Source organism: Cebus imitator, unplaced genomic scaffold (assembly GCF_001604975.1).
Source record: "Cebus imitator isolate Cc_AM_T3 unplaced genomic scaffold, Cebus_imitator-1.0 Scaffold35, whole genome shotgun sequence".
NCBI classification, from domain to species: Eukaryota; Metazoa; Chordata; class Mammalia; order Primates; family Cebidae; genus Cebus; species Cebus imitator.
The window spans coordinates 9,626,400-9,650,584 of NW_016107350.1; the positions used below are offsets into that span (position 1 = coordinate 9,626,400).

At 45.2% G+C, this 24,185-nt stretch overlaps 1 protein-coding gene across 5 annotated transcripts in view; it reads right to left on the reverse strand.

Moving 5' to 3' along the window:
• Positions 1 to 24,185, reverse strand: part of TRIO (trio Rho guanine nucleotide exchange factor) — a 238,789-nt gene that overhangs the window by 16,846 nt on the left and 197,758 nt on the right. For all 5 annotated transcript variants that reach the window (XM_017524673.2, XM_017524676.2, XM_017524674.2 and 2 more), the window contains 12 exons: positions 22,825 to 22,973; positions 21,608 to 21,674; positions 20,190 to 20,293; positions 16,470 to 16,539; positions 14,307 to 14,396; positions 13,650 to 13,742; positions 12,485 to 12,535; positions 12,126 to 12,203; positions 10,990 to 11,181; positions 8,140 to 8,317; positions 5,500 to 6,293; positions 863 to 1,110 (listed from right to left, as the gene is read on the reverse strand). In XM_017524673.2, coding sequence (XP_017380162.1) covers positions 863 to 1,110; positions 5,500 to 6,293; positions 8,140 to 8,317; positions 10,990 to 11,181; positions 12,126 to 12,203; positions 12,485 to 12,535; positions 13,650 to 13,742; positions 14,307 to 14,396; positions 16,470 to 16,539; positions 20,190 to 20,293; positions 21,608 to 21,674; positions 22,825 to 22,973 — 2,114 coding nt within the window. The remainder of the gene's footprint in view (positions 1 to 862; positions 1,111 to 5,499; positions 6,294 to 8,139; positions 8,318 to 10,989; positions 11,182 to 12,125; positions 12,204 to 12,484; positions 12,536 to 13,649; positions 13,743 to 14,306; positions 14,397 to 16,469; positions 16,540 to 20,189; positions 20,294 to 21,607; positions 21,675 to 22,824; positions 22,974 to 24,185) is intronic.

Here is a 24,185-nt window from a genome sequence, read left to right on the forward strand (position 1 = left end):
AATGGCACTGAGAGACGTGCTTGACATAGGGCTGCCACAAAACTCGTGTAAAAAGGCAACGTCTTCAAAGCACATTAGAGCAAAGCACACAAGAGGCGTGCCTGTGTCTACGCTGGTATCTATGCACACTCCCTACTGGTTCTGCTCCTCTGAAGAACCCTGACTAAAACGGGGCCTAAGAATGTATTTTGAAGAAAGAAAAATAGGGGATATTTTCCCCTTAGGTTTTCTAAAACAACAAACAAACAAACAAAAAACAAATAAACCCAGCCAGGCGTGGTGGCTCATGCCTGTAATCCCGGTACTTTGGGAGGCTGGGGTGGGTGGATTATGAGGTCAGGAGTTTAAGACAAGCCTGATCAATGTGGTGAAACACTGTCTCTACTAAAAATACAAAAATTAGCTGGGTGTGGTGGCGCACACCTGTAGTCCCAGCTACTCAAGAGGCTGAGGCAGGAGAATCACTTGAACCCAGGGGGCGGAGGTTGCAGTGAGCCAAGATCATGCCACTGAACTCCAGCCCGGGTGACAGAGCAAGACTCCATCAAAACAAAACAAATAAACAAACAAACAAAAAACACATTTTGTGAGTTATGACTAACACAAAATGCTGTCAAATGGGATTCCTTAACAATGGGCTAAGGCAGACTATTTCTAAATGCAGATTATTCAAAGACCCTGTGAACATGAGTGTGAGATGGAAGGCCACCCATCTTCCCATGTGCTCAGAGCTGAACTGGTATGAACACCCAGCACTGCTCTCCCTTCCACATGCTTACCCCGGTTGGGGTCTTGTGCCTCAAGGGCGCTGTGGTCCCTCCCTCTGCTGCCTGCCCGGCTGCTGTTGCTGTCAAGCACTCACTTGAGAGTCCCGTCGGGGTTCTCCATGATGACTGCACTGGTGTGGCCCAGGACGAAGCCTGGAATCCAGCCCTCGGCTGCAGGGCACTGGTCAGTGGCGGCTCGGAACACCAGAAACATGTTCTGCTGGTTGCTGGCCAGAATTTGAACGACCTCTCCTTGGTAGACGTTGATCTCATCCTCCTTCACTGCCGTGTAATCGTGTGTCACCAACATGGTGGAGATGTTGCTACTGCTGCTGCTTTCACTCTGCAGAGGGACAGATGAAGACAGAGAAGGCAGGGGGAACTGAAACGAGGCCTGATCACATGAAGTCCCGTGCCAGTGTGCCCTGCGGCACCATGACCCAGTGCAGGGCTCACCGGGCAGAACCAAATCTTTCAACTTTTCTTTTATCCTCTGGCTAACTCTGTGCATCTATTTCAGTAACTGAAAATGTGGGTTCTCTGGAAAGCAATTTAGGGACGCTCTTAAAAAATTCACTGCAATAATGACTCTGGTGTTGGGAGCTGGTTACACTGTGACCTTCCTTGCACCCTCACAGGAACATCTCAGACCTCATGTTGATGCCATGTTAAGTTACTCCTTTTTTTTTTTTTTTTCCCTAAGGGTACAATGTCACTTCTCATTTACACGTTAGGCTATTCCTAAGCAAACAGCCATGTCCCCGTATCATTATCAGTTGAAAAAAGGTATTAAAATTAACTGATGCAAAATTAATCTTCATCTCACTGACAGATTCCATAATAGAGAAGTCCCCAAATCTTCCAGATAGAATGCTCATTGGGAATGCATATTTTAGAATCATGCTAAGTTGCTGACATGCCTGATCATTTCTATTTCTTTTCTTCAAAAAGGACATGGAGCACCTGAACATAAATCGATCACTATTCTGCTCTTATGGAGAGCAGCTCTGTCTCCAGCGCAGGAGCTTGCTGGCTGTCCCTCTTATGAGCTTGCATGACTCAAGCGTCCTCAAGGCTGTTGCCATGGGAACACATCACAAAGCGTCCCAGTGCCGCTCGCCACAGGTGCTGTGACTCAAGCTTTGGGAACAGATTCTGGTGTGCGATTCGTACCCCACCCCCCTTATGCCGCTGCCCCCGTGGGACCCGGTCTTTTCAGCCACAGGGCTGCCATGCAGCAGGAGCTCAATTCATGGTGAGTGGCCCAGTCAATGAGGCCAGAGTGCAATAGCAAGACAAAGAGGATTTCTTAAGGCCCTACCCAGGCCACACACTGAGTGGTGTTAGCTGCTGAGAAGAAACACAAATGGCAGTGTTTGTCCCAAACTCCCATCTAGCGTGTGGCCTATGGCTCTGGGTGGAGGAGAAAAAAGCGCAGATCCCCTGCCAACTCCTGAGGCCCCTCTATGGAGTAGAATGTGAGAAATGGCATCTGGTGCCTTGTTCCCGTGAACTTGTGCTCAAAGGCTTCCACCGAGGATACTGTTGGGATGTTCAAGGATTCCCAAGACTCCAAAGGTGCTAGCTTCTGCTGTGCTCTCCGACGCCCTGGGTAGATCCTGGGTCAGTGCAGACGCAATTAGAACACCCTGCTCTACCGCCTCTCAGCCCTGGTCTACTGAGCTGGTATCAGGACATGCTGGAGCAGGTGGTGGACTGCTGTAGCTGGCCAAGAGGGCCAGAGGGAAGAGACCTCTGGCCCTCCTCCATGATGTCAAGCCTGAGAGAGCCAACAAGCCAGCCACTGGGAATTCCAGGTGCCAGCGCTCTGAACTGAAACCTGTAGTGCATATTTAAAATAAACACGGTGGTGCCGCCCGGCTCCTGTTCCTCGTCTCTGCCGTGGAGGAGACTGCTTCTGTTCCCGTCCCTGTGGGTGCCCACTGTTTGCCTGTGACTCCTCAGCTCAAAGGATGTTGTACAGGACAGGCTTTGGTTTGGGCATACTCATTTGCGCAATATTATACTTTTAGCATGGACTTTAGTATTCTGACTTGCATGGTAATGCTCAAGAGTTTTGTGATTACAAATCTAAATTTCCAAGAATATGTAAACAGAAAAACAACTTCTGCAGCATAGCTGCTTCTGATGATACACCAGGCTACAATCTCATAATTACAGTACTTTGCTACTATAATCATAACTATTAGTATTTTCTGGGCACCTCCTACGTACCAGACATTTCAAATCTATCCTGCTTAATTCTCACAACCACTCCACCAGTGGGCGTGGCCATCAGTCCTTCAGAGTGCAAGGTCAACGAGATTGCACTGGCCACCTGGCCTGAGCAAGAAAGGCCAGGCTGGGGTGACTCCAACGTGCATGCACTTTTATTGCTGCCCAATAAAGCAGGCCAAAAGGCCAGACCGCAGGGCCGCAGGAAGGACTGGTGCAGTCATGGTTTAGGTTGATCCACATCCATGTCACTCCTCCTTTCAGCAGAGCTTTGCAGAAGCTGCTCATCTAAAGAGGGAAGGAGGAGCCGGGCTATGGGCTGGGTACAGCTGCTTGACTGTGACCACAGACAGCTTGACAGAAGTGGTCAAGGAGACGGAGGCCTCTGCAGATCTCCAGGGGGACAGAAGTGTAAATGCGTATGGGCTGGGCAAGGCTTCGGGCCCTTTTAACTGATATACTTCAGAATACTGAAGAGAATATATATATATATTTTTTTAGATGGAGATTCACTGTTGCCCAGGCTGGAATGCAATGGTGCAATCTCAGCTTACTGTAATCTCTGCCTGCTGGGTTCAAACAATTCTACATCAGCCTCCAGAGTAGCTGGGACTACAGTGCCACCATGCCCGGCTAAAGTTTTGTATTTTTAGTAGAGACGGGATTTCATCATGCTGGCCAGGCTTGTCTCAGTCTCCTGACCTTGTGATCTGCCCGCCTCGGCCTCCCAAAGTGTTGAGATTATAGGCGTGAGCCATCATGCCCAGCCTGGAGGGCACTTTTAAAGCCCCACTTTGGAGCTCTGAAGTCTTCCTAGGTCTCTAGGGTGTTTCTGTAATGAGGCATTTTGACTTGTCTGAAATCCTGTCCAGCAAGTTCCCTTACCAGGTTCCCTGCCACATAAGAACAAGTGGGAAGAGGAAGTGAGAAGGCAAAGGCAACTTTCCCAGCCTAAAGCTTGCAGGAACACATGCCACCTGCAGACTGCGCCTTCGCCTCAGACTGAGCATTCGGGATGGAGCCGGGGCACATCTTCTCGTGAATGTCCAGAGAAGACTGGCATTGGCTCCCATCTTGGAACAGTTGAAATGTTAATTCTGAAACACAGACTCTGAGATCTCCTCTTGTGCTGAATGGGAATGTGTCCAGGTTATGATGAGCTCCAGAGATGCTAATTGGCAGATTCAGTGAGGGTCACAGCTGTAAGGTCACTCCTGGATACTGAGTATACAACTAAGTGCTGATGGGTATAGCTTATCACTGGGTTGACTGCGTCTCTCTCCACCCACAATGGGACTGAAATATATGTTCAGATACTAACCTACCTAGCATACCTGCCTACCTAGCATGTCCAACCTACTGTGAGGCCGCCTTGCTCGGTGGTCACTACAGCGGATGCCTACCTGACCACTTCAACTGTAAATTAATGTATCAAGACCCATTTGTTAATTTCTTCCCCAATTAAATATAGAGTTTAACAAAATACATAACAAAAAACAGTAGGAAAGGACAAGACCAAGTCAAACCAATTAAGGCATTAATAAGTCCAGAGGAAAGAGAAAGACATGCAAAAGCTAGACTTTTTTTTTTTAATATAAAGAGAGACACAGACCCTTTTAGAGAAATGTATTTAAAAATTTATAAAGCGTTCAAACATACACTCATTAGAACAGTTCTATTCACTCACGCATGCCTTCAGGAAAGTGTTACGGGCCAGGCCATCTGCCCTGTAGGAAACAGGTGGGTAGGACAGTGAGGAAGCAGGAAACAGGGAAAACCCACACAGCAACCCTTGTGCTTGAGACGGCAGCATGAGTGACGGGCAAAACCAGGCCAGAGCCCGGCAGGCCGCAGGGACCCGCCCCAGCCTGCGCTGCAGAGCCGCCTCGCCAGGTGCCCAGAGCAGTCTCTCTTCCAGAGCGACACGGTGACGTAAAGCGTTCCCAGTGGACAGATTCTTTCCCCCCATTTTGTCATCTTAGTTTGCTTTGAGTTGCTGTTGGAAGTTTTCTTGAGGGAATGGTCTTCCCCAGCAGATGAGTCAAAAATGCCGCAAAGATAATTTAAGGCATAAAAGAGCAAAACCAAGCGATGAGCAAAAAGCTTAAAGTGTACAGGTTTCAATTTAAACAGGAGGTAGAGAGCAGGGAAAAGGACCCCTCCAAAAAATAGGTGCGTGAGGAAGGCAGAGGTTAAAAAAGAAAGTTCCATGATATTCTGCTGGTTGGAAATGGAAGAAACCAAAAGACGCTGCGTTGAGAAGGTTAATGACCGGCTTGCTCTTATTAGGAGACACGAACAAAGCAAGGAGGAGTTAGTAGCGCGCCGCGGGCCGGCCCGCAGGAGGGTTAGCGCGGTCCCGCAGAGGTCGGGCGCCCAGTGGGCGGCGGAGAGCGCTGGGCAGCCGAGTTAGTGAGGACAGTTGAGGCGGCGTTTAGAGGAGCTGGCGGGACAGAGGCAGGGGGGCGGGCGGGCGCTGGCCCCCCGGCGCGCTTACCCCGTTGCTCTGGGTGGACTGCACGGACTGCTCGCTGGCCGACGAGCAGGTGCTCATGCGGTCCGTGTCTTTGCCGGGGGCCGCGTGGCGGGGCGTCTGGCGCTGGAGGGAGTCGCTGTCCCCCGGGAAGGTGAAGGAGCCGGGCCGGCTGGCGGGGGAGGCGGGGATGGAGCTCCAGAAGGAGCCCCCCTTCTGCAGAGGGCTGCTGGGGGGGAAGGGCTCCTTGCCGAGAGGAGAGGGGACCACGCTGGAGAGCGGCGAGTTCAGCGGCGACGCGGCCCCGGGCCGGGGCTTCCCCAGCGGCAAGGCGCCCAGGCTCACGCGCGCGTCCTTAGCGGGGACGTCCGGGCTCGGCCCCGAGGCGTTCGCGGCGCATTTCCTGGGGCTCTCCAGCACCTTCATCTTGGGGATCGGCTCCGCTTCTCGCTCCGACCCCTCGGCGTCCGCGCTGGGGGGCCGCCTGCCAGAAGCGCTGGGGCCGGCCTCGGGGGCCACGCAGGGAGGCAGGGAGGGCCCGGGAGTGGACGTACCTGACATCTTGTCTGCCTCTGCCTGGCTCGAGGCTGCAGAGGAGACCAGCACGGGGGGGTGGTGTCGGACAGGCTGGGGGATCCGGGAGGGCCGGCTCCTGCTCGTGCTGGGGGCGCCGCCGCAGCTCCCGGGGCCGCCGCTGTGGCCGCCGCTGCCGCCACTGGGAGCCCCGCTGCTGCTGCTGACCCCACCCCCGCCGCCGCCCCCGCTGCCGCCGCCGCCCCCGCTGTGGTTCCTCTGGTACTCGATTGGTGATGTCAAGGCTGTAAGACAAGACAGCGGGAGAGACCGGGTCAAGGCGCCAAGCAGCACACAGCAGGGTGAGGGTAGAACGGGGCCCACCCCAGGATAGGTCATGGGGCAGCCACCTGTGCAGGGGCGCAGGGCAACCCCCCCCATCGGCAGAGCTAGAAGAGGCCCCTGCTTGTCAAGGGATTTAGGGTGCCTGCTGAGTGCAGCGTGTGGAAAAGCCGCATCCCTCAGCGCATCCCAGACAAAGGACCAGTGTGGATGGAGACCAAGGCAACAGATTTGACTAGAACTCCTCCAGCTACCAACTAGCTTCCGCAAAGGTCTTGACTAAACCAGAGTCCTGGTGTGGAAAAGAAACCCGGAGCTGCCCTGGAGGCGGTGTCATTGACCACCTCTGCTCTGCGGGCTGAACACAGCCCTGAGGGAAGCTAAGGCGATCCCCGAGGCCCCCAGGGAAGGGGCTGTCCCATCTCTTGACTTGGGTGTACATCTTCATTGTGGAAAAACATAGGAATCAGGCCAAAATAACATATATGGAAACATGAAGAAACAAAGTGTTAAAGCCTTTGAAAAATACAATGAGCAGATGCAGCCCCCAGCTCCAGCCCTAGGCATTCTACAAACTCTGTGCTGGCCACAGCCTCTTTCAGGAGTAGGGGGAGCCCAAGAAGCAGGTCAAACAGTCCCGAGCTCCCATTCCATTAGCGATCTCCTTAATCCTCTGGAATAGGTATTATTAGTCAGCTGAGTGGGTTGACATCATAGGCCATGCTTGCAATCTAGGGTCAGTTCATTCTATTTTAAAGACAATGTTAAAAATTTAGAGCATTCTCAATTCCAAGCTGTGGATTGGAACTCAATGCACCACATCAGAACAACACATTAAACCTTCTCCTCCATGCCCAAGGGACTGTCCCTTCCTATCCTCATGCGCCCAACCCTAGCTGCAGATTAAACGATTATCAGCTTGCAAGAAGGATGGAGACCTGGAGTTAACACCCAGGCAATAAACACTTGGCCAAAAATGCCATGAGTCTTCAGATTTTTCACTGAGTGCCTACGTTCCCAGCTCTTGAATGTCATGCAGGGTACAGAGGTGGCTTTCTTGTGACACAGAATATTACAACATCCTACTGAGCCTGGGCAGGCATAGATGCAGAAGACGAATATGAACATGAAGGACAGGACTCAGAAGAGACAGATTGCATGAGCACATAGCTTCCGACTGAATTCTCAAAGTTCTTCGCCGATCATCAAATTAAAAGCTAGTGTTGAAGCCCCAACAGTTGCAAAGAGATCATATACATTAAGAGGGTAGTGTAGCCACGCCCGCTGTGTTCTACAGCTCCTCTGCAATCCCTCAAGTCATGGAAGCAGGGAAGGACTGAACTGTCTCTTATTTTCTAATGGGGAAATGAGGTGTGGGTGTGCAAGGCCCTCAGGAAGGTCTTTGGTCAATGCCATCTGCCTTGTGTTCTTCTCGTAAACTCCTCTTCCTAGGACAGGGCTCTTGTGCACGTTCTGTGTGAGACAGAGTGGAAGAGTGGAGCTGCGAGGGGCACAGACCAAGAGCCAGATGGCTGCTCTGCATCCTGACTCTGCCCCCAACAACTTGTGGGACTTGGGGCAAATTACTTCTCAGCACCCCAGCTTTCTCATCTGTAAAGGGGGATAACAATAGTCCTGGCCACACAGGGTGGTTGTGAAGATGAAATAAATCAGTATGTAGAGAGTGTCTGAGGTGTGGTAAGTTCTAAATTCTGTCATTAGTATGAGTATGAATGGGAGAGAGAAGATAAAAAAACGTGTGTACATTAGAAAAGACAGCACACATCTAGTAACAGAAACACACATTACCATTTAAAAAATTGCGCTGGTTTTCTAAAATTTGGTTGATTTCATGGATCCAAGTTTGCCGGACACTTGGACTAGATGAATGCAAAATGAAGGTCTCTGCCACGTCACCCGTCCTTGATGTCAGAGCAAATTTACAGGGATCATTTTCCACATTTTCCTCCAGGCAAAGGCAACTCACCTTAAAAAATAAATAAATAAAGCATTATTCGTGATAGCTAACAGGTGGAAGGAAGAAAATGGGGGATATATGCAAAGTTATTCAGCCTTAATGAGGAAAGAAATTCTGACACATGCTACTGAGAGGGGAGACCCCCTTGCTTCCTTTAATTTCTCCTCTTCCGCCCTCTTCTAGATGGGAAGGAGAGTGAAAAAAGAAAAAAAAAATGAAATAAAATACCAAAGAGCTGGGAAAATAACTCCCTCTTTAGTTCCCAGCATCTCTGCTATCTGTTAACCCTGAAAAAGCTGCAAATGAATACTATCTTTGCCGGCTGGAGCCCACCACTGGTTCATGCCCCCACGTCTCCACAAACCAGGCTCCCTCCTGGAAACACCTCTGCTAATAAACAGCTTGTTGCTTTTGTCTTGTCTCTGTAAGCGACCCCCTCCCCCCACCTTGCTGGTCCCCGCTCGCGCTGCCTATGAATTAGCAAATCAATGAAGCCAAAATATTGAAAGGTTGGGCAACCAGTAAATGGACAATGACATAGTTCCGCCTCAGTTTCCTCGTTAGCCTTGTAAGCCTATAAAAGGGGAGAGAAGCTGCAGCTCGGGGAGCTTGGTGAATGAGGCTGAAGCTCCCTGCAGCTCCCAGCTGAATCAAAAGCCACGTCCTTCCTCAGTTTGGTGTTCGAGAGGTTTGTTCCCCGCTGCTTCTGCTACACTGCGACATGGATGAACCTTGAAGACGTTATGCTAACTGAAATATGCCAGTCCCAAAATACAACTATTGTTATGATTCCACATATAGGAAGTCCTTAAAGTAGTCAAATTTGGAGATAGAAAGTAGAGTGGAGGTTGCCAGGGGTGTGGGGAAGGGGAAGTGGGGGGTTAGTGTTTAATGGGTACAGAGTTTTAGTTTTGCAAGATGAAGAGTTGTGAAGATGGATGATGCTGATGGCTGCACAACATGAATGTTCTTAACTCCATGGAGCTAGACATCTAAAGATGGCACATTTTATGTTATGTGTATTTTACCACAATAAAAAATTAAGGCACATTTATCTCCACTGGCCAAGTGCAGAGTGAAGTTCATCCTACCGCAATACTGAAACAAGCACTTTTCAGTTGAGCTGCCATTTTTACTGCCTCAGAAAGCATCTGAAGCTTTTCAATGCCTCTTAACTCAGGTGCGTGGGGACGACGAGGCTGTTAAACTAACTGTCTCTTAACTCAGGTGCGTGGGGATGACGAGGCTGTTAAACTAAGAGCTTGAACTAACAGCTTGAACAATTAACCAGAAATGTGGGTCTGGGATTACCTGTTACCTAAATCCCTCTATGATGACTCAGTATTTATCCCTTACTTCCCAGGGAATAAATGACATCATTAAATCTCAAGTATCAATAAAACTTATGTTACAAAAGTACACGTGATATCATGATTAAAATATGTAAAATAATTTTATAAAAACAATATGTAAAAAATATATACAAAATTCCTACGGTGCTGGAGTGATTTTCTGCCAAAAGACTTGTGGAAAGAATGGGTAGGCAGTTCTCAGGGGATGGGTGCACAGTTGACAGGATGGGGCACAGTTCAGGGGATGAGGCTCAGGTATAGTTGTGAGCATAGAGGGTCCGTGCCCAACATGGCCTCAGGGTGGGGGGCCTCCAAAGATGGAGTCTGGAGGGGCAGGTGGGTAGCGGGAGGTGTGACGGTCTGCAGGCCAGCCTTATGCACAGGCAGCCTCCTCCAGCTGTCTGGCTCCAGAGTCTTCCAAGGTGCTGGGAGGTAGAGACCCCCGCCCCGGCATCTGTGCCCATGGACCGACGCACCCTGGGTTTAGGCAAGTGGAGGCTGCTGAAGACAGTCAACAAAAGCCTGAGTGGGAGCTGGATGGGGGAGGGTGCAATGTTCCATCTGTGTGCTGTGAGGCCTGCAGGGTGTGCAGGGTCTGAGAGTTCCCAGTCCCTCTCCCTGGTGGCGTAGGGCAGGAGGCCCTTCCAAAGGGACGTGAATCTCCCTTCTGACCTCAGGGTCTGCACAGCTGCAGAGCCAGAAGGAACCTGGCAGAGGCGTGTATCTCCCAGGGATCATCTGCTGGAACCTCAGGCCTTCCCTCTGCTCCTCTCTACTTCACCCTTGGTTTGGTCCTTTTATAGACTTGAGGGCCATCTGCAATTATTTTCTTTGTCCCTCTGTTTTCCTTTCCTATTAGAGGATAAGCTACATCAAGGCAGGGAGTGCATCCATCTGGGCCATTCCTGGAGCCCTCACGCCTGCTGCTGAGTGCTCAGTACCTCCTTGGTGAGTGGAGGAAGAGAAGAAGGCACCAAGTTAGCTTTTTCTCTGATCATACAGCAATCTCCCAAATCCATGCTATCAAATCTAAACCAGTTTTTCATGGTCTTAGAGAAGGTGGTGCACAAACACTACCCATGACCGGTTCTTTTCTTCATGGTAAGAACGAATGGCTGTGGTCACATAGAGGTGTGTACAAGACAACAGCCACTCAAGAACAAAGATGGTAAAAGAGAAAATGAGGTGAATTCAAGAGCTCTTAAATATACTAGAAAATTATCAAATACTTAAACCAAGCATCAAGGTACGTCATCATTAAAAGGAAACAGCGTACCGGTGTGATGGGTACATGCACTGGCGCAGAGAACACACACGCAAACACATTACCTTAATACTGTTCTTAAACAGGAATCCCGGCATGGAGAAGCCCTTCTTTTTATCAAGTGGCTCGCTGAATATGACGATCTGCTCAAAGAGGAAGATGCGCCTCTCTCTGCAGCGAGGCAGAAGTCCCGCATCTTGGTCTGTGACCAAGAATGTGTCCTGCAAGAGCAGTTTACCCTGGGCAACGATTTTACCCTAAAACAAGAAATAAAGGGGGAGAAGGAAGAGGAGAAGACAACATTGCATTCTAAGTTACCTGAAGCTCTGTTTTCTTTAGACTTCCTCCTACAGAATGTATTTTTCTTTTATTAATTTATAGAGCTTAATTTTTTTTTTTCCTTTACTATTCTTGGCCCTAAAGAGAACAATTATCTAAATAAAATTCTTGCCAACCTTTGTATAGACTTCTGGCACCTCAGTTACCATCACAGATTAAAAGTGGAATTTTAAATGTCTGGTTTACACTAGAACAGTGGTTCTCAAAGTTTGGTTCCTGGGCCGCCAGGAGGAACTCATCCGGCATGCACAGGAGTTTTCAGAAGCCCTCCAGAGGCTTCTGTGCGTGCTTGAGAGAGAACCACAGCACTAGAACTTTAAAAGCTAATTCTCTAGCAAAACAGTAGGCAAGAAAATAAACACTCCTCCTGCCTCCTTAACTCAGTAGTCAAATTTTCAAAAGAAGACTGACTGGTTCTGAATTCATCTTGAGGATATGTAATAGGTAATGTGTAATATGAACAGTCTAGCAACTCATGCAAACGTATCTTAGACCAATGAGGAAGTATCAAGTCCCAGAGATGACAGAGTGGGGCCTCCTAGGTCCTATTACATCCATAGCTACCATGGTCTTTAATGCTGAGGAAAGGAGACTCAGCTCTTATAGAACTGGGCCCAAGAGACGAAGCCCAGTCCTGCTTGTTTCTGCCATGAGGCACTGGGCTTTGAGCACAGGCAAGTCCCCACCACCCCCTGCCAAAAAAATAGTTGAAAGAAAATAGCAATCAGATTGAAGTAAAGTGAGAGAAGCCAGAAAACCAAGTGAAAAGAATCAGCTTTCTCCACGTGGAGAGAAATAATCCGAGACAAAAGAAAGAGATGGAAGGCAGAGGAGCTCTCTTAAAGAACAAGAGCCGCATTACATCGAATCCTTGCAGCCGCCCCACGTTCATCATGTCGTTGCACCGCCTGGGTACTATGCACATGACTTCCACAGCTCTCTGTGGGAGGGGAGAGAGAAGAGTGACAGTTCAAATTCCTCTAGGGAAAATCTGACGTGCTCACCCTCCAACCTGAAGATGTTCCGTTCTCCTTCCCCACCCTCTAGTGTGCAGGGCTCATGGAGATGCGCTGGAGAGACTCTGGAGGGACTCTGTCACCCTCTGCTCTGACCCCCTCCCAGGGCCAGACCACTGTGTTAGGAGACACTTGGGGATTAGGAGAAGAGGCTGGTGGGGATTTGATGGGGGCGGTGAGGGGGCACAGCTGCTGACACATGTACCTCTAATTCTGATGTATCCAGACTGGCCTTTTTGGAATACTTGAGGAAGTCCTGCAAGGGAAATGGAGAGGACATGATAATGGTGACAAAGATAACAGCAGCTAACCTTCATTATTTTTTTAAGAGACAGGGTCTCAGCATGTTGCCCAAGCTGGTCTTGAACTCCTGGCCTCAAGTGATCCTCTTGCCTCGGCCTCCTGAATAGCTGGAACTACAGGAATGAGATACTGCACACAAGCTAACCTTTCTGACCAGTCACATTGTGCTAGACACTGGGTTCAGCACCTCAGTTCTGAAAGAAATTTCTGCAGTGGCTATTCACAGGAGCAGTCAGAGCTCACTGCAACCTCCAACTCCTGGCCTCAAGCTGTCCTCCTGCCTCAGCCTCCCAAGTCACTGAGGCTACAGGTATGCACCACCACACCTGTCTGGTGACTTAGTTCTACTTTATCATATTATTATCTGAGTAACACCACAAAAAGGCATTCCTACATAGATTTCAAGCTGCAGTACACAGAGTCAGACCAGATCTATCCGATGGCTCCTGCTTAATCCAAGACAAGCTCTTTATCCGTCTCTATATCCAGGTCCTAAGTGTTGTATATGAAGGAATCTCAATATACTTGAAGTCACTTTGATCACAGAAAAACATGTGACTCTACCTTCAGTTATGCTTAAGAATTTAAATCAATCGAGAGGGTGGCGAGGTGGGAAGGGATAACATGGGGAGAAATACCAGATATAGTATGTAACCTAAAGTGAAAGAAAAGAAAAGAGAAACAAACAAACAGTTTAAATCAATCCAGGGCTAGTGCTAAGCCAGCAGAGAGGAATACACAAGGATTCCAAATTTAATTTTATCCAAGGCTCCAAGAAGATTAGAAAATAATTAAAGTTGACAGAGCTGAAGAAAAATCATTAGCATTCCAAGGTCTGTGGTGGGGAAAAAAAGTTCACTTTTACTGATATTTTCCTTCTGAACTTGATGTAAATAAAATATTGAGAAAAGTGATTTCTTAGATTTTTAAGGATTAACTTATCAGAAATAATACATTTTTGACACAAATGATTCCCCTGTCCTGCCAAATCCTTCTTTCCCCCATTGAGTCTTATTCTCTCGGCAAACTCTCTCCTGACACTAGAGTCTGCCCTGCCACCTCCTCACCTTCAGTAACAGCTGATACTTCATGATTCTCTGCACCGGTTTGATCAACAGATCTGTGAGCTGCAACCTGTGGCCAAGACGCTGCTTTAGGTCCTGCGGTTTTAAGAGACAGAAAAGATTGTCAGTACTGTTCATTAAAGGGCAATTTTTTAGTCTTTGTAATTGTCAGAAAGAGAACAACACTGGCAGTAAAAGTAATGAGGAAAAAAAGCATTAGACTACCTACAGCTTTGCTAGTTCGCAGAATTTCCAAGTTTTACACTTTCATCTGAGCTGTTTTTCAAGACAGTCTTTTATGCTTGTTTAAAGGCATTTTTTAAATTGCTTTCTTTTATTCATACAAATATATATATTATTTTTAGGCCATAAGTTTATGCCATAAATTATCTTGAATTTGTAATGAGACTTAAGTGTAACACTTAAACAAAAACCCTTATTTTTAACAATGACTGCAGTCTTCTAAATGCCAAGCGTATGACCACAGGCTAAATTCATACACATTTTTCTGATTTATAGGAAACAAATCCAGGTTCAGAAGTCTTATCACTCAGGCTAATTTTCTGAGGAAATTAGTCCCCTGGGAAACCAATGATACTTTAATTTTTAGAAATCAGTTGGAACAAAAGAGTCAGAAATACTTTGTATTTTAGGTCTTACCTCAAAAAAGGTATCAATGTATTCTGAGACAATGTGCTCAGACTTTGGTTTATTTTGACAATAAACTATGTACATGTGCAACCTTCTCTCCTAGGAATAAAAAAAGGCAAACAGATGGGTTATAACAACGGGAAGTTCAATTAGAATGCAAGAGCACACGCACATTTCAGCACATTCACAAAAGGAATCATCTTAAAACCAAGCTGCATGGCTAAGGCTCTCGGGAGTGAATTCCAGATTCATGATGTAGATCAGTATTCTACAGTGTGGCTCCAAAGCCAGTCCTTCCCCATCACTCCCTCACACACACCAAACCCTTCACTTTACAGTACCAAATACCAGCAAATACCACAGGTAGCAAAATAACACTTTTTTTTTTTTTTTTTTTAAAGAGACAGAGTCTCACTCTGTTGTCCTGGCAGGAGGGCGTGGTGTGATCATGGCTCACTGCAGCCTTGAACTCCTACGCTCAGGTGATCCTCCCACCTCAGCCTCTGAGTAGCTAGGACTACAGGCATGTGTCACCATGCCCAGTTAATTTGTAATTTTTTTTTTTTTTGTAGGGATGGAGCGTTGCTATGTTCGCCCAGCCTGGTGTCAAAACTCCTAGCCTCAAGCAACCCCCCTGCCTTGGCCGCCCAAAGTGTTGGGATTACAGGCATGAGCCACTATACCTGGCTGAAACATCCTTCCTTAATATTAAACAAAGAATTACTGCCATCACTCCAAACCCTGCCAATAGTCCTATTAAGCCTGGCTGGTTTTAGTAGAGAAGAAAAAGCTCTCTAATCTCAAATCCTAAAGGTAGAGGGGGAAAAAATGTAGACAATGAGCCTTCCCATAAATCAGTGATCCTCAAAGCATAGTGTGCAGACCCCTAGGACCTCCTGAGGCCTTTCAGTGGCTCTATTAGCTCAGAACTATTTTCTAAATACCACTAAGATGTCAGCTGCCCTTTTCATTGTGCTGACATCTGTGCTGATGTGCAAAGCCAATGGTGGGTGCAATTGCTGGCACCTTAGCAAAAACTCTTCACTGCCACAAATTTACAGTTAAAAAACAAAAACAAAAACAAAAAACAAGTTTCATTTAAGAATACCTGGATGAAGTAATAAACATTATTCTTTCCATTAAAGCTCAACCACAGCAAAATAAGGCTGTCATTTCAAGGCAAACAACCAGTAGTGTTTGTTAACGAAAATTATAGCTTTCAAGCAAAAAGTAAAAATTTGGTAAATATATATCTGCCAGTCTGAAATTCACATTTAAAGACTTCAAAGAGATAGGTGATGAAGTTAAAAAAATTCGAATTTTTGGATGCTGTGTAATGAAACGTGTCAGCCTCTGGAAGATCTGCCTAAGTCCGTGATCTGCTATCTTCCAGTGGAATGATGCCTGATGTCACAGGACCATGCATGGCTGCAAGAGCCTCAAAGCCCAATAGTTCAATGTATTTAATGTCACAGCAAGAGGGAAGTTCGTGGATAGGTTTTCAGATTCCACACTGCAACTAATCTTTAAGAAACAATCAACTGTCAAGTTCTGGTGTAGTATCTAAGAAAACTATGTAATTATCTGAAAAGGCTATTAAAATACTCATCCTTTTCTAACTATATATGTGTGCGGATGAATTTGTTTGGATACTTTAACCAAAAAACTAGCAATGGGTTGGATGCAGACGCAGGTATAAAAATCCAGCTGCCTTTATTCCGCGAGACATTAAAGAGACTGGCCAAATGTAAAAACTCCTGTCACTAACTTCTAAAAATATATCATGATTTTTCCAAAAAACTTCAATGTTAATGCACTTACTTTTGATATACACACCATTTGGCTGTTATGCTAAACCTACTGTAAGTACAGTTACATCTCCACTCAATACCTGCCTGTTCGCAGACACCCCCAAATAATACTGTTCAGGCCTGGCTCTAGTCCTCTCTAACTAACCTGTACTGTTGTTAGCCAAACAGCCAGCTTCAGCCAGGTGACTGGGAAAGCAGGTAACTCATGTTGAAGAAGCGATTTTAATTCCAATTCACTAACACTGTGCAGTTTGATTTTATCTTAAACATACACACTTGTGTAAAGTATAAGTGAGTTTTTCTTTAATCTGAAAAACCAATGACTATCCGAACAAGATATAAGCAATGCTATTGTACTTACGTGTTTAACAAAAAGGGATCCTAGTTTTTCTGGATCTTCAAGGCACTTCTCTAACTCTCCTAAAAAAAAGCTGAAGAGAAAGGATAAAATATTAAAAGAATTTCCAAGATGGCCTTCTTAAGATTTAGGTTTGCATTTTTTTTTTTTTTTCTTTTTGAGAGAGTATCGTTCTATCGCCCAGGCTGGAGTGCAGTGGTGCGATCTTGGTTCATTGCAACCTTTGCCTCCTGGGTTCAAGCTATTCTCCTGCCTCAGCCTCTCAAGTAGCTGGGACTATAGATGGGTACCACCCTGCCTAGCTAATTTTTGTATTTTTAGTAGAGACAGAGTTTCACCATGTTGGCTAGGATGGTCTCGAACTCCTTACCTCAAGTGATCCACCTGCTTTGGCTTCCCAAAGTGCTGGGCTTACAGATGTGAGCCACCGTGCCTGGCCAGTTTACATTTTCAATACTCTGTTCTGACATGAGCAACTGGGAAGTTTGAAGTATATACTTAACAAATATACGGAAACTTAACAAGTATATGGAAAGCCTTCTGTTAAGGTTTAAACATAAAGGAATACAAGTCACAGAAGATCAGGCATGACTGTGCGTCCCTTGACTAGTGACCTTCCTGGTCTTTGGATAACGAACATTTTCATGTCTGTTCAAGGACACAAGTACTAATATCCTAGGCTGAATAAAGAGTGAAAAATAGATGTTTCAAAGCACTTGGGCATTTTTTTATTCCTGAAAACTTGCATATTTATATCTGAGAATTACATATTCATTCTAAGATAATTTTTAGAGACTCAAATTGGACAGCAGATATAAAAAATTAAACATAAACCTGGCACAGGTAACATAAAGTTTTCTCAAATGTTATCACAATTAACTTCTAGGTTACAAATATTAGCTCCCTTTAAGATTAAAAATTGGGTATCATCACAGTGACAAAACAGCTGTAGGACAACAATGCTTATTTTTTTTTCTGGGCTGTAGTTGTCTTTAAGATATACGTCCACTTTAGTTATCAATTATCACAAATTACATAAATTTTTATTTATATTAATATTTGGTATTACATTAACCTGCACACCACCATGCCAATTAATATTGTACTGAGGAATTTACTATCACTGCTGCAGCAGACAGCATCTCTGGATGCAGTTTCTCCATCTGGTCATCTCAGAAACACTGTGTCATTTTCACCCTTCACAGCCTTAAAAACCAGTCTTGGGGCTGGGCACGGTGGCTCACGCCTATAATCCCAGCATTTTGGGAGGCTGAGGTGGGTGGATCATGAGGTGAGGAGATAGAGACCATCTTGGCTAACACAGTGAAACCCCGTCTCTAATAAAAACACAAAAAATCAGCCAGGCATGATGGCATACACCTGTAGTCCCAGCTGCTTGAGAGGCTAACGCAGGAGAATCGCTTGAACCCAGGAGGCAGATGTTGCAGTGAGCTGAGATCACGCCACTGCACACCAGCCTGGGTGACAGAGCAAAAACACTGTTTCAAAACAAAAAGAAAAACAAAAAAACCAGTCTTGGAAGTAGTAGACTAAATCATAATATACAAAATATCCCTTTTTGAATTGGTTTCACTATAGATGTTCGGTAAGTCTACAGTACAGAGCTATAAACTGGAGGGCTGTCTAACATTTACCACTCATTTAGCTATAAATGCAAATAAACTGGACATTACAGAGGACATGAAAATAAAGACCTCTGACCTGGGTTCAAAGGCTTTACATTCTATTAGGAGAGAGACATACAGAAATAATAACACTACTTGATACATGCCACCACAGTTCCTCCTTGTATCTGTCCAGTATTTCATCGTTTACAATAGCATATTCCCATCTGCTATCTACAAAAGAGAAGGAATCTGACCAGGAAACCCCAGGCCTAATGGAGAAGCAAGTATTGGAGCTCAGCTTCAGAGAGAGGGCGGAGCTTTGGAGGTGATGACACCATGCTCCACCCGGCGCAGAGGGTGCAGCAGTGTGCATCAGGGCAGGAGGGCAGGAGGCCCGGCCAGGTAAACAGAGCAGACAGTGTACCTGGAACATTCCACTGGAAAACCAGTGACCAGCATTAAGCAATCCTCAGATGATTAAGAATTTTAAAAGTTACAAACAAAGGGATCTAAAGGGACAGGTATGCTGGTAAGCTCTGGTGGGCAAGGTGAGCTGCACAGCCCTAGCACCCAGATCAATCACCTCCTGATTAGGATAGGTGTGGGGAATGTATTGGGATCAGATTAGAATTTCATGGACAATCATGTCTACTTTTTCCATTTAAATTGAATTGAACCAGGAATGGTGGCTCATGCCTGTAATCTTAGCATTTTGGGAGGCTGAGGTGGTCGGACTGCTTGAGCCCAGGAGTTTGAGACCAGCTTAGGCAACACGGCAAGACCATGTCTCTATGAAAAATAAAAAAAAGTTAGCTGAGCATGGTGCTGTGTGCTGTAGCCTCAGCTACTAGAGATGCTGAGAGATGCTAACGTGGGAGGATCACTTGAGTTCAGGAGTTCAAGGCTACAGTGAGCTATGATCGCACTATTGCATTCCAGTTTGGTGACAGAGCAAGACCCTGTCTCTAAAAAATAGGCCACATGTGGTGGCTCACACCTGTAATCCCAGCATTTTGGGAAGCCAAGGCAGGTGGATTACCAGAGGTCAGGAGTTTGAGACCACCCTGGTCAACATGGTGAAGCCCTGTCTCTACTAAAAATAAAAAAATTGTCGGGCATGGCGGCACATGTCTGTAATCCCAGCTACTTGGGAGGCTGAGGCAGGAGAACTGCTTGAGCCCAGGAGACAGAGGCTGCCATGAGCCAAGATGGTGCCACTGCACTCCAGCCTGGCCAACAGAGAGACACTGGGTCTCTAAATAAATAAATAAATAATTGGACAAATGCATATCTTCAAGGCCCCCTCATAACTTGTATTTACTCTAAAATGGCTGCAATTCTAGTTAGAAATACTTATTGAGGCTTATTCTATACAGATGTTGTTCTAAGTGCTTTGTAAAACTATTAACTTGGCCAGGCACAGTGACTGAAGCCTGTAATCCCAGCACTTTGGGAGGCCAAGGTGGGCGGATCACGAGGTTAAGAAATCAAGACCATCCTGGCCAACATGGTGAAACCCTGTCTCTACTAAAAAATACAAAAGTTAGCTGGGCATGGTGGCGTGCACCTGTAGTCCCAGCTACTCAGGAGGCTGAGGCAGGAGAACTGCTTGAACCCGGGAGGCAGAGGTTGCAGTGAGCCAAGATCGCGCCACTGCACTCCAGCCTGGTGCCTGGAGATAGAGTGAGACTCTGTCTCAAAACAAAACTATTAACTCAGTCACTCTTCACAGAAACCCACGACGTGGGGAACATTATGATGTGGGTGTGCTGTGCAGATGAAGAATGAAAGTGTACAGCTGGGAGGCCGAGGGCTCAGGGTCAGGACCAGGCCAGGAGCCCTGGCAGCCAGCCCCATGCTGGTGCTTCCAGCTACTTCCCTCCACAGATTCTTGACATGGACCAGCATGAAGAAGAGATGAGACTCTCTCCGTGCCACCAAACGCTACTGCAGAACTCCTCGGTACATCCGTATCTCCTCAGGAGGGCACACAGGTAATACAATGAACAGAATAAACTCCCTTTGGCCTGGCCTGCCTTGGTTTACCAAGCGTGGGTGCTTTGTGCACTGTCAAGCACAATGCATGTGTACGTACTCTCTGTGCCAGTCGTAAATCTGATGGATGTTGCCAAACACAATTTTGTCTTTTCCTTTCATGTCATCAGGAACACCATCTTCTTTCATAAGTGCCATGTAGCCCTACAATTAAACAGTTACAGTAAGTGTATTTCATGGAATATGTCTGAATCAAGGAGTGGCTTATTGATTAATAGTCACAGAGGGCAAAATGGACACTTGCACTATCTTGTAACCGGTTCTTTATCTAAAAACAAAAAACTGGATATGAACAGTATCCTTAACTGATACTTGGAATATACCCATGACATTCATTGCTGTAATGTTCTTTCCCTGGACTGTTTAGCATTCACAGATCAAAAGTATTCTAAGGAATTAAAGAAGTTTAAATAAATGTAAATGGTTTCATTGAAACAGTTTGTAAATATTAAATATTTGGTCAGAATCGTTTCTCCCGTTTTCAGCATTTATCTCACAGAAACAGATTTTCTTTTCTTTTTGGATTATTTATGTAATCTGTTAAATAAGGGTTTAACAATATTCTTTTTATAAATTGATTTTTAAACAACAGTTGATTGAATATGCTGCTAAAATGTGGCTTAAAACTTCTATTTAATTCAGTCTGTACAAGAATCTCCTAAGTACTCAGGTTGCTTATCTCATTGTTAACAATGACTGCAGGCAAATCAAGCATGTTAAATCTTTTTTTGTTACCCGATTAACTGTAATAGCTGGTACTTTTAATGGGATGTGTAACCAAAGAGTATTGTCCTGTACTAATTTGCAAAGGTGAAAGAATACACAACAAAATTTAATACTACAAAAATAGCTTTTTGATGAGTTGAGTTTCTTAATCTGACTAATCCCCAAATTGACTGGCAGGGATTAGCCTAGAGATGGCTCTCGATCCAGTACAAAAGGCAGCGGTTTGCTGTGGCTACCATGCTTGGCAACTTCTGGTCAATGGAAATGGCAAAGTATTCTGAACAAAACTATCAGTGAATGACCTGGTGCAGCCACAGTCCAAGCTCTGAACCTGGGTGGATTCAGGATGCAACTGAACCCACAGCTGGGCCACGTGCTGACTTTTCCACCAATAAGGTCTTCATTTCTGTAGTGATACCCACTCTTGTGAAATAATTAAGGCAAGATTCCTATCTACTAAGTACAATACACTTACTTAGTATCATTTAATAATAAAAATTTATAATTGTAAATTTTAATTGTTGATACACTAACCAAAAAAGTATTTACAACTGAATACGGATAAAGATAATTGGCTAAATTTAATTTTTCAGAAATACTTTGTTGGTCACTTTTTATTTTGGGTCAAAAATGTTTTTAAAGCTTTGAGAGGTGTTCAACTGTCTAATGCAATACTACTTTGGATGACTGTTGGAGCTGATACAAAGTTACTGCATTTCTGAAAATACACACCTCAACCACATAGCCAAGGTCCCGTACATAGTCACGCTCTGTCTCCACTAATTCTTGCAGAACGTAGCTGGAGAGAGAAAAATAGTGTTTATAATGCAAACTGTTTTCTAAATCAATTTTTTTGGTACCTTTGCTCCTGGTCAGGAAGGACTCCTTCTGGGACTGAATAGTCATGTATCAAATTTGTACAATTGGGTCTTAAATTCTGGAGGGTCCCAAATCACTTACAGGTTCAAGTGGGTGACCCATTAGAGCTCCGGAGGTCAAAAGACACTTAGGCACATGTGCATCAGGGCAATCAGGGCAAATTCAACCTTCTGGATTCTGATCACATACAGGGACAACAAAGAAGCTTAGAAATAACTTTATGGCAAAGCCATGACAGTAAAGGAAGTGGCTTTTAAAAAATGATTAAGTCATTTTAACCTTCACTGGATATACAAGAAAAACTTTGAACTTAGACATCTGTTTAAAGCCTTGGATCTTATTAATCACATCACTCGGAGGTATTTCTGTCTGTAACATTCAGTAACCATTTAAGGCCACTCAGATAACAGAAGACAATCATTTAATCAGTTTAGCAAACAACTTCAATTAGCCTGAAAAGGCTCATTCATGTGCTGTTCAGTCATTCATTCAACCAACATCAACCTGGCACCTCTCATGTGACCAACACCATCGGAGGTGCTGGGATACAGCACTGAATAAAACACCTGGTCTCTGACGTTTTGTAGCTTATGGTTTTTTTTTTTTTTTTTTTTCTTCTTGAAAGCCAAGTTTAAATCTTTTGTAACATGTTTCAGGACTCTTTTAACCATATGCTACTTTACTGAAATTGAGAAACATTACCAGGAAAGTATGTTAAAAAAATATTCAAGTTTTTGGGACTGGTTCTAATTTTATATTACTTTTTCTTTCACAATCACATGTACAATAAAAAGTCTAGGAGTCTCTCATCAGGCATGACAGGAGACATTTTTGTCTTGCATCGTTCTTACTTATGAAGTATAATATACAAATAAAACAAGAAACTGTGGCTATGGCTTACTGTGCCCTTATTAGGTCCTGAGTCTGTTACATACGTACAATTACTCAATGAGAGGCTCTCAAGCTCCTCATCTTGGTAATTTAGAGCTGAATCTCGGTCACATTTTTGAAGGCAACAAAGACAGGAGGGAACTCGGAGAACTTTAAGAATGAAAACATTTCTGTCTTACTGTCTTCTCTTTAAAGAGCTGGATTTCCTTTCTTCCATCTCATCAATGGGTGAGGAAGAAGACAGAAGGGAATTATCTGAAGGGTTGAAGGACGGGCTGCTACTATCTCCCTGATCAACAAGGAGTGAGCTAGGACGATCCTCCAGTGCCTAGAAGAAATTGAGATAATCAACAACACTTACTGCCTATAGCCCATGACTGGCTGAAACTAAGATAAGAAAATATCCAAAGTCAGAAATACAGAAAGTGTGTTTGTGAAATTATAAAATCTTTATGTTTGTGAAATTATAGTACTTAATAACACAAAAACCCAACTATTATTAAACAATAGTCAAACGAAGTGGATAGAAGAGGAAAGTTGAAATGAAAAAGGATAGTGAATTTATATACATTAACATATTCTACTTCCTGTTATCAAATAAGGGGAAATGTTATACTTGCTTTTGTCAGAGTGCTGCAACCATTTTTGGATATATCACATATATTTAATATCTTGAAATTTTTTATTGGTTATATTCCTGCCAAATGAGCCGCTGGGATGCGTGTGGGTCAGGCCAGTGTCGCACCTGGTCATGGTGCCTGTGTTCCTTGTTGGTGGACTATATAGCAGCATCAGCAATCTACAGTTTAAACAAACTTGGTTTGTTTCTTGATTATCCACGAAGCTTTGACTCATACTTCAATGCACACAGATCACCCAGGTAAAATAATCTCCATCTAGCAACTTGCATTCTATCCCTCTATACGAAATAGCAATCATGCTGGTCTTAATTACTTCTGCAATACATTCATTCCCCCACTGTCTTTTGGTTTCCACAGGCAATTGTTTTTCTTGCTGTACCCCTGCTATGACCTCACGCAAATCTTTGCGAGTGTTCAGCAAACCTGTAAGTTGAATATTGGTGACCTCTCTCCTCGGATTAATGTGACAATGACTGGTGACTGATTGCTTTTTAATTGGTACGTATCAATCTTGTTGCTTTAACTCAATTCACAAAACACCTAAGATTTACAGTTCTTCTAACATTGCCAAAGCACCAAACTGGATATACAGATGTTGTACTGGAGTGAGCATAGAAAGTCAACACCGGCCGGGCGCGGTGGCTCACGCCTGTAATCCCAGCACTTTGGGAGGCCGAGGCGGGTGGATTACGAGGTCAAGAGATCAAGACCATACTGGTCAACAAGGTGAAACCCCGTCTCTACTAAAAATACAAAAAATTAGCTGGGCATGGTGGCGCGTGCCTATAATCCCAGCTACTCAGGAGGCTGAGACAGGAGAATTGCCTGAACCCAGGAGGCGGAGGTTGCGGTGAGCCGAGATCGCGCCATTGCACTCCAGCCTGGGTAACAAGAGCGAA